Consider the following 18632-nt stretch of genomic DNA (forward strand, 5'->3'; position numbering starts at 1 on the left):
TTTTCTCAGTGTACTCTCTCGAATGCCGGTCATCGTATAAGTAGAGGCGGCCGAAGCGAGACGGCCTCAAAACGAACAGAACCATTGAACGGTAAAGGTGCGCGCATCAAGACTCTTTCTCACGTAATCGAAAAAGAAGAACAAGTGAAGAACGAAAAACAAAAAAGGAAGAGAAGAAAATCAAAACAAAACGGGAGCAACCACAGCAAGACAGTTTCTTTATTTTTGTTTTGTGTTTTTCGAGAGAGAGGGAGAGCGAAGACAACAGAAAGTGATCGAGATGGCGTTCATGATGCCCGTTATGAAGAACAATTATGATATTTACAAGGACACGCGTTCCCGCAAAACGTCGGAATGTTCCAATGCGAGTAGTAACGGTACAACGGCTTTGGCCACTGCTCTTGGAACGCCCGCACAGGGACAGCAACAACAACATGGTCAGCGGAGACGCAAGGTGTCTGAATGCAAATCGGAAAGTTTCGCCACCTCACCATCGCACGGTCAATTGGGCGTGACCTCCGGCCACCAAAGGATGCAAATGCAGCGGTGTCACAGTTCGCGCGCTTTTCCTCGCAACGCATCACGCAGTTCGCACGGTTCAATGCAACAAATTGTGTCGCCCACGCGCAGCAGTCCGCCCAGCCGTTCACATACTGCTTCTGCACTGGAAAGACAAGCGGCTGCCCAAGCCGCCGCCATAAATCAGAAACAACAACAGACAGCTGGTGGGGAATCTTCTAATGACTATACGAAATTCCATTTGCGATTGGTCGATAAGCTGCGTAAATCCTTTCGTAAGGATAGCGGTAAACGGTCATGAGATCATCGCAGTCATAATCCCAGCAACAGCAACAACAACCACAACTACGACAACAACAACGCCAGCAGCAGTGGCATGGTGCTCCTTTCTATTACCAGCAACAACAACAACAACAACATTAGTACAGAAGAAACTGATGCCATTTCCAGTGGAAGATCGTCTGGTCGAAACTTGAGAGAGAGCAGTACAATAGATGCAGAAAGGAGCGAGAAAGAAACTACTGACTGGATGAATGGAGCATCGTCTTCCATGCGAGTGAGCAACGAAGAAACGAGACCAGCTGCAGCATCCTCATCTTCCAGAGAGCGGGATCGCGGCGTGGTCAGTCGGTTGGGGCGACGCTTTCGACGTTACTGCAAATTCCTGGACACCTCTCACGGCAGAGCGGGGCTTGATGACGAAGCCGAGACCGAGGCGACGGCAGAGGTCAGCTCCATGGAGCAATTAACCGGCAGCAGGAATAGTAGTCGGCGTCGGCGCAGCGGTAGCATTGGAAGCGCTAGCAGCCGGCTTAAAATGCGACTGCGACGCTGCACTTCGTCGCCAGGATAAGAGGGAGATGGATAATTGTGAACCAGGTGGCAGCGACAGAGATAGAGAGAGATAGGAGACTGGAAGTGAAGTGATGAAGGTGCAGCGGCGTAGCCAAAATGGGGGTTACAAAAAGTCACTTAACCTAGTTATTTGCCTTCCCTGAGAAGAGTAGGAAACAGAAATGTGAGTTGGCGTACAGAGTTGTTGGTGCAAATTTGTTTGAGCATAATCTACATATAATCTATAACCAAATCAATTTCGGTGTACATATGCAAACTATTTAAAGATATGCAATACGTATATGAAAACCCAATACAACAAATCAAACTCCCAAATGTATAATTATATTAATTTTATATATTTATGTAGGTCAGGCTTCCAAATAGAACATAGTATATATATGATAGTATCCCAAAATCCAAACCCTCTCCAAATCAAACCAATTTTGTTTTTTGTAACTGCGGAGGAAAACAGAAATTGCAACTGCCAATTGCATTGTATAACGAAAACCACATCAGCAACAACCCAAAACAAGTCAAAACACTTAACGGAATAACCAAACAAACTAGAAAAAGAACCACAGATTTTTACCTTTCATTTTGTAATTGCATAATTACGAAGCGCAATTGACAATATACTTTTAAAAGCATTGCGAACAAACAAAACTAAAATAAAACAAAATTAAATGTAAAATACAAAAAAAAAAACGAAGCAGCTGAAAACAGACTTAAATTATATCGTAAAACATATACACACATCTACTTGTACTAAAAGATAATATATACAAAAATGTACCTAGACGACAGCTACTTTTAAGCAACAAAGTTATTCGTTTTTTTTTTTCTTAGCTAGTAATTTTTGTAATTACACAAAAAACACGGCAAACGAAAAGAGCTAAAAATCTATTACAAAAAAAAACAGAAAACAAATAAATAAAAAGTAACAAAAAATAATATGGAAAAAACCTAAGGACTATGTAATTTCATTTGCACGCGAAAACATTTAAATGTCAGCAGGGGGAGGAAGCGACAGAGAGTGAGAGAGAGAGAGAGCAAGTGAGAGAGAGAAAGAGCAAATTGCAACTGCAGCCAAGTGCGCAGAAAATGCGTTTCGTGGGGAAGGGGATGCCCCCAATTCAGCCACAATTAGACCCACTCTCGACATCTCGCTCACGCCCTTTTTCTCTTTCCCTCGCACACGCTACTCTACATGGGAACGAGGTATGCGGAAGCAGAAGAAGCGCAATGCGAAGAAAGGCAAAAACAACAAAAAGAAAAAGATATTAGCACAGTGATCCCACGTAAAGTAAGCCAGGTATATAAATATATCAGGTATGTACCTATAGATAACCGAAATTTAGGTCTTATAGAAACCCAGAAGATATATTTGCATAAAGAGTGAATACAGTACAGGTAACAAGACAAATGGAGTACTTATAGTACAGTCAAACTTTTAAGAATCTTATATATGTACATATATCATCGAAGAGGGAGATTTAAAACAACAACATGTACCGTGAACATGCACTTACATTTTCTGCGATATTCTATTTTTAAGTGCATTTTTTAATACTTTGTACTTTTTTCATGTTGTAATACTTCGAAACCCTTCCCAATGAGCTAAAAACTAAAGTCAAGTAACTAGTTATTTGTTTAGTTTCGTAATTATTCATTTGGTTACACATTTAACAGCTAAAAACTATAAATAGTTAATAACTATTTAGATAAAACCATCAAAAGTCATTGAGATTTTTTGTATAACCACTAAAAGTTAAAACACCGAAAGCCAAAAAGATTGTATTTTTACGACTGCAATGCGCAGTTGCATATAGACAAAGTATCTGTGGCATCATGGCAGCATGGCATGTTTCACACCGATGCTAATATACCCGAATTGAGAGCGTCACGGCAGCGCCGCAACCTTGACCTTTGGACGTAGCAGCGACGAATTGAATTGCCTGAAACAATTCGGCCTGTGTCATATTATTAAAATCTTTCGGCGAACAAAGGGGCACTCTTCAGGGGACTTTGTGGGGATGCTTTTAGTGCGCCACTGTGTGGCACACATTTAAAATCTATGCAAAGCATACGAGTACACAGAAAAAATGATACGATTCAATTTCAATTAAAAAAATAAATCAAAAGACGATCGAGCAGTGGTCCAAAATGGATGTATAAAGAGAATTCGAAAACTGGACTTTACCCATATGGCTCTCTCTCAGTCTTGATGCGTTGACAATTTTTCAATTTTGATTTGTTATGACTTGCGCATGCAATTATTAAACGAAAATAAATTGAAATTTTAGCATGCAAAACTGGGCATATATGTAATTAATAAACATCTGTTTAATCCAAACGTAACTAATTATAACTGTAATGGAAACTCTAATAGCACCAGATAAACTCAAACACAGTTGCGCTTAATTAATGTTTTTCATTTTATACTTTTTGATTCCATAGGATGAGTTTTTAAACTCAAAACTGTAGTGATTTTGGTACTTTAAGGTTGAGGCCGATCTATTGGCTTCTTATTTGCCAGGCTTATTTGTTTATCCCTCACATTTTGCAGAGTCAGTTGTTATCTTCTGGCTAGATATTCTGGCTCTTTCTAAAACCGGTTCGAGTTGGTTAGCTAACAGATTTTCAACTTCACACGGCCATAAAAGCTGATACGTATTTAGCCATCTAGATATCGCCGTATCCCAGATAGGCTAATGTTATGCCTTTATAAATGTCAATTTTATGATTTAACAACCCTTCATCCGTTTTTGGTCAGATGAATCATTATATAATCCCTTTGACTTGCATTACTCAAAGGGTTCTGATTTGGATGCAATGTAAGTATAGATATATGTAATGCGAGATGCCAATACCCCCTGCATTGACATCGATTATATCACCATTGTTCGTCTGTGGTTGTGCAATTCCTTTCGCCAATGCCAATCGAATATACATATGTGCATCTTTATCTGTCTCTGTACCTCCTCATTGCATTTCCTAGTTGTTTTCTTGTTTTCTCTATTGTCAGCATAAACAATTCACTTGACACAGCATCATAACAAACTTAAAACAACTTGATAGTCGCGGGATATACTCGTATGTATGATTCTTGGTACGAAGATTTGAGAGTCCCTTGGTGGTATTGGAAATTCTACCGTCCTTATAAAAGCAATATTTTTATATATCATGCTTAAACTATTTGTAGAATTATATCTCATTTGGATTGGACCTTGACCTCATCAGACTGTTTTTATTTTCATTAGCTTTTTGTCGGATTCTTCTGCCATTTGCAGTTACTATTATTCGGTTTTCTAAGCAAAGTCCTTGTATTATTTTAGGTAGAATTGCAATGGTTGATTCTTTTCCAACAATCATGTTGTTTCTGCTCTTGCTTTTATTCTTTTTCTGTTCTCTATTTCTCTTTATAGGAATTTGTTGTTGTTTTTTCTATTGTATCTTTTTTGTGTTTCCCAACGTTTCATTCTTTTTTCTATTTGCTAATTTACGAGTCACTTGAAGACGAGTGACAATCGCTTGGCCAAAGGGGGCCAAAAGGGGAGCGAGCTATTGTGTTTTCTATGTTTATGCGAGGCAACAGGTTTTCATTGGAATTAGCCCCCCCGCATGCCCTCACTCTCTTATTTTCCGTTTTTGTATTTTGCGCGTGCCGCATGATGCTGTACTGAACATTTTACTGAACAATTTCCAGTTCGATCCTCTTATAGACGAGATACAATGACGCCAACGATGAAATGTGTTGTTGTACTTAACCCCTGTTTACCCCTTGCCTTTGCTGTAACTATAATAATTCGATTACGTGGTTTGAGTTTTTGCGGTTGGTCAGTTCGGTGATTATCTAATTACAGAAATGTTACAGTTTCTCGATGTAAACACAGATCAACTATTTTGTTTGTCTGGACTGAAAATACTCTTGATCTTTGTCCCATATTGCCTTTGCAAAAGTAGATTACAATTTTCACATTTTGTTTAAAAAGGAAACTTAATCTTTTATCGTGACATTTTTAGGAGTTTATAACTTGATTTCAGTCTATTGTTTGTATTTACAATGAGTAAAATGGTTATATAATTACGTAATAAAATAGTCTTATCGAACTTCAAGAATATACAAAACTCTATTTTCTTATATTTTATATCAAAATAATAATCTGAGTACAGTTGCCCATGCGTTGCTATTTGTTGTTTACGTTTCGTGTGTTAATCTTTTGGCAGCCACTATTGTTTACCCCGATCTGTTGTTTAGCCCAAGATCAAGGTGATGTTGTATAACCCGAATTCCATTGACGTCACACTGACTTTTGCCAAGAGGACCAAGTTTGGTTCTTATCCTGGTGCCAGGGGGTCAAGGGTGAATTGAGGTTTCTTGTTGTTTAGGGTGGGCGTGGGTGTGGGCGACAACTGTCAGCGGGAATTAGCGACCAACTGACGACAGCAAAACAGTCGGAAAGTGGAAAAAGAGATAAGCGCACTTAAGTGTAACCAAAGAGGATAAACGTAACGTACGAAAGGCGAACAAAGAATCCTCCAAGTCGCACAGTGCAACGAAAGATTATAGTCTTCAAGTTAAGCCTATGATCTAGTTGTATTATCGAATTTTTATTAGTTTTGATTTTGATAATCCTTACTTGCATGCTTATTATATGATATATATCTTCATTATTAAACGTAAATCATTTTTCAACAATTTTATCTTACTTAAACCGTAAGCTTCTATATCTATTCAATGTAATAAATAAAAGTCACGTTTCGTTTCCCATTGAAATATATGTACATACATGTATGTGACTCAATCAGAAATCGAGTTAATGTTCTATATTGAACGAGCCGCCCTGAAAAAAAAACGCCCATCTGCATTGTCACTGGAAAATTCCCAAAAACTCATTAGAAAGAGAAGGCAAACCCGAGCAAGGATAACGGGGACGATGGAGGACTGTAGCAGGGTATAAAGGGCGCAGCTTTCGCTCTTCTCATCGATTAAACAACGCGAATGGCGGACGAGGAGAAGGACGCGAAAAGGACCCGTTATCCTGACCTAGTCAAAGTTCGGCTCTCTCTCGCTCTCTCAAGCGCAGTGACATTTACTCTCTGCTGCTCTCCTGCTTTCTGGCCATAAGCGTATAGTGTGTGGAAAATGGAGGGGTCACCCCCACCCTTTTAAAATTAAAAACTTTCTTAAAATTATTTAATTATTGCAAACTCAAAGTGTGTGTTTTAGTAGAAGGAAATTAAGTTGGACTAATTGGATTACCATGTATTGGCAAAATTTATATAATAATCAAATAAACAAACTTTTTCCTCATGTTCATAATGTTAAAAGCTAACAGTGTATAATTTCAAAAAGGTCAGTTTAGCACTGATTGCCGGGTCAAGTGGTGCTATATTGTGGATGACCACATACTGAGAAGCTACTGCAGCAGATAAGAATTATAGATTAAGCTCTAAAATGAGATCGCATATAAAAAGAAGAACAGTTTAAATATTGCGCTTTTCAAAGAATAACGTGCAGGTCTCTGTAACATAAATAAAAAGTAAGAATAGTTCAAACCAGAATCCCGAAAAGTTTTTTGGGACCCCTTCTGCCTACAACTCTGCAGCTTCAGTTATCCTGCTCTCCCATCTCTCCTGTTTTTTTTTACCCTCCATTCCACCCTCTCAATCCTCTGCTCTCTTTTTTTTCAAACGTGTGCAGGAGCACGTAGCCGAAAATGGTGAAATGGAGGAAAAAATAAGCCGGGTTTGGTCCCGTGACCCCTGCGACTTGGCTTTTGGCCTGTGTCAAGGACATTCAACCCGCGACAAGCCTTCGATTAACGGCGTTTATTGATTTCCGTCATGTTGTAATTTTGATGTGGGACTTTCCGGCTTTTTTGTTGTGTATTACTACAGTCAAAGTGCAGGTTTTAAGTGCAAATATAATTGCCCAGGTGAAAATGAATTTTACAAAGTCTTAGCCTTGGCTTTAAGGCGGGGTCAATGATCTCCCCGCCTCCCTTGCCCAATCCCCCCTGGAAATAGTCATGAGATGACTTGAACCAATACTCTGTGTTGTCAATGCTACACAGAAAAAAAACTATCTCTATTTGTTGTTTTGATTCAAATAAAGACTTTAATTTACCAGATTAGTTAAAGGTTTTGTCAAAATACTAATGCCTAGATAAAAATATGAGCTTATCTCATTTTGTTTTCTGTGTACCCAATCGGTTTGTCTCTTTCAACGGCTTGAAAACAGAAACGTGCTACGAATTGGAATACCAAAGGCGGGAGATAAACAAAGCGAACTAAGAGAAGACCGCAAAAAGCATCGAAGCGAGCGCGGCTTAAAGAACGGGTGAGCAAAACAAATGAGCCGAGGGAAAAGAGAAATAAAAAACGCTTCAAGTGAAAGTCGAACATAAAAACAGAAAAGGAAAAGGCAAACAGCAAATTGGTAAGAAATGAAATTGAAGCCAAGCTGCTCTTCTTTGGTATGTTGGCCACAAAAACAACAAGCAGCGACAGCGACGCCGACTGAGAACCACTGTAACCATTTAGGATGGACCGTAATGTTAACTTACAAGAGCATTATCAAATTTAAATAGTTTTTTGAAATTTAGGTATTACGTATTACGTATTACGTTTAAATGGCGTATACGACACGTAAGCCTTATAAACCTATAAAATCTTATCATACTTCTAAAATTTATACAAATACGCAAAGATCATTTTTAAGAATCATTAAGCAGTCTAGAAACACTAAACCAATGATGCTTAACACAAGATATAAATGTCAACACTGCGTATGAGTGATTACAAAATATTGTATTTTTCTATTTAACTTATTATGTTTTTTGTTATTAAAATATTAATTAAAAACAATATGGTCAAGGTCCACCCTAGTGCATTTGCAGCGGCTGAGACAGCATGTTAATAACAGACGCTTCGAAATAATTTTTTTCAGGTTATTTCTGACGCGTTAACACGGCTTGGAACCGCTGGAATTCGAAGTCAGGCGCCGAGCAATTGGACTCCATGGCAGTCAGTTGGCCAAGATCGCGCGAGAGGCTTAGACACACAGTCCAGTAACCAGTAACCTAGTAACTAGTGCTTCAGATCGGTCGCACTAACTGATCAAGTAAATATAGTTAACCGCCCCTGGGAAATGTGCGAAATCGCCACCTGACATCAAGGTAACATCAGTTCCCAGCATTCAAGCAATATCTGCTCATAAAGGCCAAGACAAAAAGGTAAGTTTTTGGTATACAAAAGAAAGTTCAGTACTTTACAGTAATAGAATATTAAAATCATCAATGAATGCTAGGGTTTGGGCTATTTGGTTGAATTATAAATACAACCAGTTGACTGGAAGTGTCTAAATTCCAATGCTTCTTATTCAATTTCCCGCGATAAATCAATAATTTGGGTAGGTTTATTGAAAAAAACAGGTGTTAATTCCATTACCATAGTGAAAGTTCTTATGCTCGAAAGTTGACCGACTTACGAACATTCCATTAATTCAATTATATTTAAACTATTATGAAAAACAAATACAAAACTTATATTTTATAAAGAATAATTAAGAAAGGACTAATAAGTGAAATAATCAATTATCAAACTAAAGAAGAATGTGGTTTCCAAATTAAGAAAAGTTTAGTTGGTTTGATTAATGAATATTTAATAGACTCTCAATCATTTCACACGTTTAGTATATGATGGCTTACCCGATTTTTGAATTGAATATTAACAAGCTTTGAATGATTTGCGAATAAATTATAGAATTTATATATAATTTTAATACCCACTTATGCTAGGTAATTTAGTTAGGAAATTCCCAATATTAACCAGTATCCAAAGTCTAACCATTCTAGGCCCACCTTTGTTAACACTAAATTTGTTTGAGACATTTTTAAATTCTAGTCAACATTGTGATTCCATAAAATTAAATGACTTTTAAATCTAAAATGATTTTCTAGATACGCGCGCAGCGAGCAATTTAAGTGAATTACGAGAAACCAGTTGTTCAGGTGCAAAACCACTCGAGACTGCGGGGTCAGCGGGGCCTTCAACTTGGCCACTCCCCCCCTTGTAAACGCCACCTCCCTTGACTTATTTCTTGTAACCCCCTTTGTAGTGTTACTCCTTACCCCGAACAACGCCCCTGATTTTTTGGACTGCCATTAACTTTCTTTTCTCTCTTTTGTAGAATCGACTGAACCGGAAGATAAGATCATTGAAGCCAAAGAATCACCATCGAATCGATTGCTTAGCCAGCTATGTCGGAGGCTGCCACTCCGCCAGGATCAGTGCCAGGATCAGTATTTCCACCTGGTTTTGATCCCACCGCCGAATCGGCCGAAAAGACTCTGTGTTTCCGTGGCTTTTGGGCCTGGACCGTACTTCTTCTTCTAATTGCACTTGGCATTGCGGTCTTTATGTGGCTACTGCGCAAGTGCATCCAAGGTCCGGCCTACCGGCAAGCCAATCGAATCGATGGCAAAGTGGTGATCGTCACCGGTTGTAATACGGGCATTGGCAAGGAGACGGTCTTGGAATTGGCTAAAAGGGGAGCTCGTATATATATGGCGTGTCGAGATCCCGGACGATGTGAGGCTGCCCGGTTGGAGATCATGGATAGCAGTCGCAACCAACAGCTTTTCAATCGCACCCTGGATCTGGGTTCCCTGCAATCGGTGAGGAACTTTGTGGAACGCTTCAAGGCCGAAGAATCCCGGCTTGATCTTCTGATCAATAATGCTGGGGTCATGGCTTGTCCCAGGACCTTAACAGCCGATGGTTATGAGCAGCAATTTGGCGTCAATCATCTGGGACACTTTCTGCTAACAAATCTTCTTTTGGATCGATTGAAACACAGTTCGCCCAGTCGGATTGTTGTGGTCAGTTCGGCGGCTCATCTTTTCGGACGGATTAACCGAGAGGATTTAATGAGCGAGAAGAAATACGGCAAGTTCTTTGGAGCATACAGTCAGTCAAAACTAGCTAATATTCTGTTCACTCGTAAACTGAGCACGATCCTTAAGGATACCGGGGTTACAGTGAACTGCTGCCATCCGGGCGTAGTGCGCACAGAACTCAATCGTCACTTTGCCGGACCCGGCTGGATGAAGAGCGTTCTCCAGACAGGGTCCCTGTACTTCTTCAAGTCACCAAAGGCGGGTGCTCAGACCTCCCTGAGATTAGCACTAGATCCCAAATTGGAGGGCTCGACTGGTGGTTACTATTCGGACTGCATGCGTTGGCCGTTGGTTCCCTGGGCTCGAAATATGGAAACTGCCGACTGGCTATGGCGGGAAAGTGAAAAACTGGTGGGTCTTCCGCCACTGGAACCACCACCTAGCCAAAGCCCAACCCAAAATGGTAATGGTAGCCAAAATAGTAATGGTAATGGAAGTGCCACTCCCGGCTCTCGGGAAATGCAGTCTGTCGAAACAGTAGTGGTCAACCGTTCGTAGTCGTAGTCAAAGTCCTTGATAAAAGGTTTCAATCCAGTACAGTCCTTGCTCTTAATTTATTCCTTATAATATTGCGTGTTTAAATACCCTTGGGAAGACTTCATGCAATCGACAGTTGAGTTCGTAGCGAAGCCAATTTCGTCAGTTAAAGTTTCTGATTTAAAAAGCAAAATTAATAGGCCAGATTTTCCATGAAAACTGTTTTTTTTTTTTAATTTTCTTAAGTTCTCTAAGGGATTTTTTGATGACGTCGGTCTTTGTGGTGATGGTAGCCTGATTATATCTAAGAAAATGTTGGACGAATATATAAGAAATAAATAAAAACGTTTTATAATATGTACTTAAAAGATAATTAATGATCGACTCAAAGTTCATATTCCCAAGGGTATTTGAGTCTTCGATCATCGAAGCCTAGATTTTCAAACTTATATACCTTTTTTTCTTAGTTTTGTTCTGTACATAATTTTAAGCGAGAGAAACCCCATTAAAATATCTTTTAAACCTGACATGCAATCCTCTTTTGGACTCTCCTTTTTTCGGGTTCCCTGTTCTCCACCATGCATCCCTTTTACACTACCTTTACACACAAAAAAAGGGAAAATGAAAACAATAACAATCAGCATAAAGAGAACAATTTACGACAACAAAGCGAAATCAATGAGAACGCTGACTGCACTGCTGCGTTCTCTGCTGCAGCGGTCGCTGCCACTGCACTGTCCGTGTGCAAGGTAGAGGGTAACAGGGGGACTGGGAAAAGAACGTGAGTAGGTGAGGTGAGTAAGGCAGGTGAGTGCGAGAGTAAGTGAGTCAAACAGTCAGTCAGTTTGTAGGCTTACAGTGGGGAAAATGGTCAAATAAATTAAAAGAAATGTTTCTTAAGGCATCGCAGATAAATTTTAAGAGAACAGACAGCTTTTAATGTGATGAATTTTAAAAATCACTTTTATGTTATTTAATGTTTCATTTTCCAAGACTTAAATCTAGTCAAGGTAATTACACCCACTGTGTACCTGTTCGCTCATCCACATGCCATTAGCATTAACGAAAATCACATAAAGCCAGAAGGAGTGAGAGGAGGCGAATACATCACGAGTGCGAGAAAGAAGGAAACAGTGCAATTAAACCCATGCATGCCCGCGGGGGTCGTTCTGGTGGGCTGGCAATCGGGGTACGCCAAAAAAAGTGAAATCACAAAACCCCAACTGATTGCTCCTCTTTTAAGTCGATCAATTAGCCCCGGCAAATCTAAATGTAACGGGTAATTCATATGCTTTTAATGGACTTGCTCTAAAAAAATTAAGTATAACATCCATTTTGATGTTCCACACTTTCCTTGCTCATTATAATTTTGGTAATTTTGGTAATATATTTCTCACTGAATATTTTTTAATGCAGTTTTAGAATTAGTCAAATTATTTGATAACTTACTGCTTTAGTTTTAAATCATTTTAAATCTTTGCCAATCTAGGGTTAAGGGAAGTCGCTTCAATTACACGAAAAATTGCAATGGAAATTTCCACTCGTGAATGAGTGTCTTTTGATTGCGTGCCACCCGCTTTACCGCCCAGTCAACCCTCCCAAAACCTCCCCCAAACAGCTGTTGCATTGGCTGAAACCTCGGCGCCAAGCGAATTTGATCGATAAGAGGCGGAAAATGAAAGGAGAGAAATTCGAGGGAAACTTTTGTAAAATGACGAAATTGTTGGAAAATGCTGCAGCAGAAAAAAGTAAATTAATACGTAATTTGTGCGGTTGGATAATAAAACGAAATTTAAAAGGTGTTATCTCTGGGGTATCATTATTATAATGCCCCCAAAATACTATGCCAATTTTCCAGAAATTTTCCAGAAATTTCTGGTAATGTGTGGCTCTGCATTCAAATAGGTTTTAATAAAATTGATATAATGAGTTTTCGAACAATCATTAAATTAAACCTCCATGGGAAAGCAGTAATATGATTAGTAACATAAGTTTTTTTTCTCTTTATGTTATTCAAATAATGTTATTCCAAGAAAAAATATGTATGTACATACATACATAGATGCTGAAAACTAGGAAATCGAATTTATGGACTTCAGACTTAATGGGTACACAACATCCCCTACACAGTCATAATTGAAATCAATATGACGATGGAAGATTCAAGAAGCTCGGGGGCCTTATGTAAGCAAAAATGACGCATATGTAGCTAGAGTTCTTCCATCCGTTTCTAGATCAGATCGCAAAGAGTTCTGAAACTGCAAAAATGTAACGATAAGGCCAGAACGCGATACAAGGAATTTCAACCTACCGCAATTTGTTTTATCATTGTATAAATATTTGCTCATATACCATTGTTTAACAAAAAAGAATTTTATGCAATAAAAGCAATTTAATAAGCTTAGGGGAGATTACACCTCCGTATATATACATATATATCTTTAATAATAATTAATAAAATGTATTCCCTCAGGATATATAATATATAATACTATATATGAAATGTATTTTGATGCAATTTGCAATCTCTATTCATTCATCCCAAGGGATACGTATTTTCTAACATTCCCGCGATCGGGTATTAATGATGGTAACGATGGATTGGTAACGGAACCCCCATTGTAGTAATATGTTTATAGTACTTTGGAATTTTGTACTATTCAATGACGCAATTGACTTGGTATATTTAGATTGCAATCTCCAGGCGCTCATGTGTTAGAGCGTCATTAACCCTTTTCCACTCAAAGCAACTATTTGTGTTTACGTAGATACTTCAGTATCTTAAATTCTGGTACACTTACTTACTTTTAATTTCACAATCATGTAAAAGAAAATTCTCGTAGATATTTAAGTTATGATTATTATAACTACTACTATTCTAAGATACATATATAAATATGTAGGTACATAGTGAGTGGGTTAAACAAGCAAAAACTTTCCATTCATGGGAATTTGACTGAATGATCTTCAATTGGCAATCGGCTGAGTCAGTAACGAGCTTTTCCGACATTGTCTATCGATCGTCAATCGGTGATAATTGGTTCAAGGCCGTTTTAGGGGGGTGTCAAGAAGTGACACGACCACTAATAAAAATGCCGAGAAAAACGAGAAAACAATAGATAATTGACAGGCAATGGCCGAACCTTAAGTGCAATTTCTACATATAGCCCCTCTAATTTTAGATGTGAGGCGCTGTAGAATTTTTTAGTGACCATAGTGATCGCAGCCAAAAGCAAAAACTGTTTGGCGACGTGACAAATTTAGTGGCGAAAATGGTCTCGTCGATTTCCCTGACATATTCCACACGGCAGGGCACGTCTTCGTGTCTTTGAACCACCGAAAGTGGGGAAATGGGGCTAAGGGGAGCTCATCCAATGGGAAGATTTGAGTGAAAACAGTCGATCTTTAAGATGTGCGTTTTAATTTTTTTTATCAGAATCTATTCTGAAAACCGTATTTTTGGTCAACAATCGAAATTCTTTTAATTCTTGCTAATATAAGTCATTATTTTGACGATATCAATGCTAAAACTGTATTAGATTTGTATTAGATTTTCATTTTTATGATATTACCGTTATCAGAAATGCGAAAATCCGTTTACCCAGATTTTGTCCTCAAAATGGCAGTATTGTGCCCGTAACTAAGCCAATAATGTTTCGAATTTGAAATATTTATACTTTTTTATCTCCATGCAAAGTTGAAATGTAAACATTTTTGTAATTTTTCGGCCACTATCAATGTAACATTGTTGTATCCCAAATGGGCCACATATAGAATGCAATGCCTCGTTGGTATTGTAATTTGATTAATTTTATAATATATAATTATATAAAGTGTAAGACTAATTAAATAAGCATGTATTACAATGTTTTGTTGTTATATTAACATAGCTTACAAATACCTCTGTAGTGTATTTCAAATATAATCCCTTGCATAAATGCGCGCCATGTTTGTGGCGTTGCCACTATTTGCCAATTATCGATAACATCGTCGACTACAGGGCCGATAGGTAACATCCATTAAAAATACCAGAAATCTACCAAAATCCAACAAAGCACTAAAAAATTCCACACGCAGCGGGCCAGACCGCCACATGCAGCTCTGCTTCCAGTGTCCACCATCTTTGTCAAAGTTGCCACAAAAGTAAAATCGTGACGGACGGCAAATTATAAATTGCATAGTGTTGACTATTGTGGAAAAAACCAGAGGGAAAGGCCGCCAAAAAGAAGTTGGTGAAAAGCAGGCGGGGATTGGATTCCGATTCCAGCTGACCAGACGCTACCGAATCCGTTTCCAGAGGTGCGAGAAAGAGATAGCACGTGGAACGGGCAAAGAGTGTAAGCAGGAAGGGGAAAGAGAAACTGTCAGCCGGAAAAACTGAAAATCGAAGAGGAAAAGAAGCGCTTGTCAAAAATCAGTTGGAATCCACAGATTTCTTCAGCAGGAAATTCTTACTACGCAAATTCGCACATTACAAAGCAGAAATGAATGCCAAGCGTGTAAAGTACACCACGGTAAAGGAGGAAATCGTGCCCGTCCTCATCCAACATGACCCAGAGGCGGACCCCGAAGAGGAGGCCGAAGAAGAAGAGGTTCATGAGCTCGATCATGACGACGAGGGCCAGGAGGCGCAGTACACATATGCCTACGCCACCGCTGAAGATGACGACACCGAAACAGCGGTGGTGACCCTCAGCGATCGGGAGCACGAGGCCCTGGCCAATGCTCAGGAGGTCATCATCGATGAAAATGGGCATGCCGTGACTTTACAGCAGCTGGTAGAAAACAGTACCGTCGAGGAGGTGGAGACCATTGAACAAGGAGACGGCACCCACACCATCCTTCGCATAGTGCCTAATGTACATGACGAAGAGGTCGAGGACGCCGAAGAGGATGAAGACATTGAGGAGGGTGAAGAGCTGGATCATGACGATGAAATCGTGACCGTGGAGCACGAGGAGGGCGATGTCGACGAGGACGAGGATGATGTTGGCTCCATCGTTTTCGAGGGCACCATTGACCAGGCAGAACAGGATCCGCATGCCCGAAACAAGACCTTCTATTGTCCCAATTGCGGCAATTGCTACACTGCCGCTGGTTCTCTAAAACTCCACATGCGCGCCTGCCTGCGGCAAAGAAACGAGGTCTCCACTGAGGATCGTAAGTGCAAAGTTTGCAGCAAGGTTTTCAATTCCGTGGCTTACCTCAAGGAGCACATGATGCGGCACACGGGTGAGCAGCCTTTCCGCTGCACCCGTTGCTATAGAAAGTTCGTTGACGAGGCAAAGTACGCCGCTCATATGGAGTCGCACAAGCACCAGGACAAGCTAGAGGCCGAAGCGGTAGCTCTGGCCGCCCAACACGGTGGCAGAAAGGTGGTGGTGAAGGAATTTCAATGCGCCTTTTGCTCGCAATTCTTTACGGTGGTCTTCGATGTGGGCCAGGTGAAGCGCCGATATGCCTGCGACGCCTGCCGCGACAAATATTCCAATGCGGAAGCACTGCGCCAGCACAAACAGCAGGTGGAGGAGAAACGCGAGTTCAGCTGCGAACGCTGCGGTAGGAAGTTCGTTTTCGAGGGCTTCCTGCAGCGCCATTTGCCCAACTGTGATGGCAGCATCAAGCGACGCAGGGACATGAAGTAGAGGCGGCCGCAACGTGACAGCAACTGGCGGCGACGGCAGCAGCAGCCGGAGGAAGAGGATGAGGAGCAGGAGTCGTCGCCGCCAATGCGTTACGTTGTTATAAAGCAGGAGGAGCACGATGAGTAGCAATAGGATCAGCTGAAGCACTATCTAGATTTTGATGATAACCTGAAGGGAAATCTTGATTAGCAGTCAGAACCACTTGAATCATAACAAGAAGGACCAGTTGCTGGCTATCACAAACGCTTTTTTTTTTTGGGCTGCAACGACATCTTCCTTTAACCAATTCCAATGGAGAGCGCCTTTCTTTTACTTATTTGTAGACATACGTATATGTTATGATTTTGTTGCCACCTTTGCGGCATTAAATGAGAGTTGATCAGCGAACACACACGGATGGCGACGATGGCCAATGTATAGATATATATTACTTACTTTTAATTACGACTACATAATAATAAAGCCCCAAAACACCCGCTATTGTGTAATAACCCCAAACCGAAATGCTGGCACACAAACGAGCGTAAAAATCGATGTTGAATTCAATAAAACACTAAATCAAAAACCTGGTTTTTGAGCATTCCTTTATTGGCATTTTTACAATCCTTAAATGATCATTTGATGATCACATAGGTAAAAATATTTTTTTGTTACTATCCTGTAAATTTAAATTTATTTTGAAAACTATACTGGATTCCCCGTTATCCTGCATTATCCAGTAAATTTGTGTACATAAACAAAATAAATGGGATTCCCCGCTGTGTGCCAACCAAACAACCCATAATTTTTGGCCATTTTTGAGCACTGCTCTTGGGCCATTTTGCAGCTGGACGGCAACGCCCCAAGAAAAACCTCTGGTAACCTCGGTGGTCCAGCACAGGACCAAACATATATACACCAAACACTCCATATTTCAGCCAATCTGATCTGACATTGTAATTGGATGATATTTTAAGCGCTTAGATGGATCTACAAACAAAAAGGAGGAGGCTTAGGCATTAACTAATCCATTAACTAGGCAAATTTAGGACCAGAGCTTCAAGTGGGCACGCTTGGCGTACGACTTCCAGTCGGAGTGGGCATAAAACTCCTTAAAAATTGGCGTGACAAGAGTGTCCTCGGGCAAAGTCTTGAAGACGGGTTCACCGTACCAGGTGCCCACTTCCCAACCGGGAACGTTCTTCATCAGCTCGGCCTCCTCATCCCGATTGCGGCGCAGCTGACGCAGAAATTCACGATCCCGCTCAGCCACCAAAATCGGGAAGATTACATTCTGGGCGGATCGCATCTCGATCTCGTCGCGCTTCACCTTCTTGGCGGTCAAATAGTAGATTCCCAGGCCAACGGCCGTTACAGCCACATAGGCACCGATCGTGGTGAAGCCTGTAGAGAGTTCAGATTGAATATATATAGCCTGACTATAAAAGAATCGGATAAATAAGTCACCTGTAAAGTAGCTCTTCGGCGGCACGCGGGCAAAGGGGATCTTCTTGTAGCCGCCCGGCGGAGGAAGGTCCTGTTTCGGGGGGCAATGCGGCACGGCCGTCGCCATTGTGACTCCTTCTATGGGTTATACTATAGATCAGTCGGATATACCTCCAATAATAAGAACACTTACGATCGAATTAAAGGGAAAAAACCTGTCGAAATGTCAAAAAAATGACGTTTTTTGCATAACACCAAGGCAGTGTGACCAGTTTTTGGATGAGGGAAATTCCAGGTAGCTATGAAATTATATCGATAGACCGTGAATACTATAATTGCGGAAAACTAAATTTAAAAGTACAATTTTATAGCGCGAACTTACGCAGTAAAAATAATTTACTAGACCTGGAAAAGTTTTCAGAACTTGAATTAAAATACTGTTCGACTGTTAGCAATTGAACTGCATATAATCTAGACAGTTCGAATCCATGCCATCTCTAGTTTTATTTGACTTTAATTCTGTCAATTTTTTTTTTTGTTTTACGTCGCTAGGTTTCGTATTCCTTTATTAAACGGAAACCAAATTAAATTGGAATTGAAATATCTAGATATCTATCTATTGAATATCTATATTTTACAAAGTCAGGCACTCATGTTCATCCTACACCTTGTAAACGCTTCTGTGGGCAATTCTTTTCGCCTTCAATGTCGTTTTTTGGCTAAAAAATCCATTTGGGATGCCAAACCATTTGGATTCAGTGGACTT

General features: G+C 40.1%; 4 protein-coding genes across 6 annotated transcripts; 3 read left to right on the top strand and 1 right to left on the bottom strand.

Annotated features, from left to right (window-relative positions):
* Positions 1-74: 74 nt before the first annotated feature.
* LOC108103270 (uncharacterized protein DDB_G0287625) lies at positions 75-2154 on the top strand. Its single transcript, XM_017208682.2, is given in 1 exon segment — positions 75-2154. A coding segment is annotated over 1 exon segment (1092 nt). The 5' UTR covers positions 75-280; the 3' UTR covers positions 1373-2154.
* A 6155-nt stretch (positions 2155-8309) lies between these two features.
* LOC108103272 (retinol dehydrogenase 12) lies at positions 8310-11323 on the top strand. The gene is made up of 2 exons (XM_017208684.2): positions 8310-8594; positions 9551-11323. Exon 2 carries the CDS (start codon positions 9621-9623, stop codon positions 10815-10817), a length of 1197 nt encoding a protein of 398 aa, XP_017064173.1. The 5' UTR covers positions 8310-8594; positions 9551-9620; the 3' UTR covers positions 10818-11323.
* A 3564-nt stretch (positions 11324-14887) lies between these two features.
* LOC108103223 (zinc finger protein 771) lies at positions 14888-17010 on the top strand. The gene has a single exon (XM_017208622.2). The coding sequence runs from the start codon at positions 15281-15283 to the stop codon at positions 16439-16441; it is 1161 nt and encodes a 386-aa protein (XP_017064111.1). The 5' UTR covers positions 14888-15280; the 3' UTR covers positions 16442-17010.
* Positions 17011-17352: 342 nt separating this feature from the next.
* On the bottom strand, positions 17353-18178 carry LOC108103225 (NADH dehydrogenase [ubiquinone] 1 alpha subcomplex subunit 13). Of its 3 annotated transcripts, none has more exons than XM_017208624.2 (3): positions 18060-18178; positions 17888-18004; positions 17353-17824 (listed from the first exon to the last, which is right to left on the bottom strand). In XM_017208624.2, the coding sequence occupies exons 2-3, from the start codon at positions 17991-17993 to the stop codon at positions 17466-17468; spliced, it is 465 nt and encodes a 154-aa protein (XP_017064113.1). In that variant the 5' UTR covers positions 17994-18004; positions 18060-18178; the 3' UTR covers positions 17353-17465. The 3 variants fall into 3 exon arrangements, with proteins under 3 accessions (XP_017064113.1, XP_017064114.1, XP_017064115.1); XM_017208625.2 differs by having other exon boundaries at positions 17888-18001; positions 18060-18154; XM_017208626.2 differs by having other exon boundaries at positions 17888-18016; positions 18060-18130.
* Positions 18179-18632: the final 454 nt, after the last annotated feature.

This window comes from Drosophila eugracilis, unplaced genomic scaffold, assembly GCF_018153835.1.
Source record: "Drosophila eugracilis isolate 14026-0451.02 unplaced genomic scaffold, ASM1815383v1 contig_2167, whole genome shotgun sequence".
Lineage (NCBI taxonomy): Eukaryota > Metazoa > Arthropoda > Insecta > Diptera > Drosophilidae > Drosophila > Drosophila eugracilis.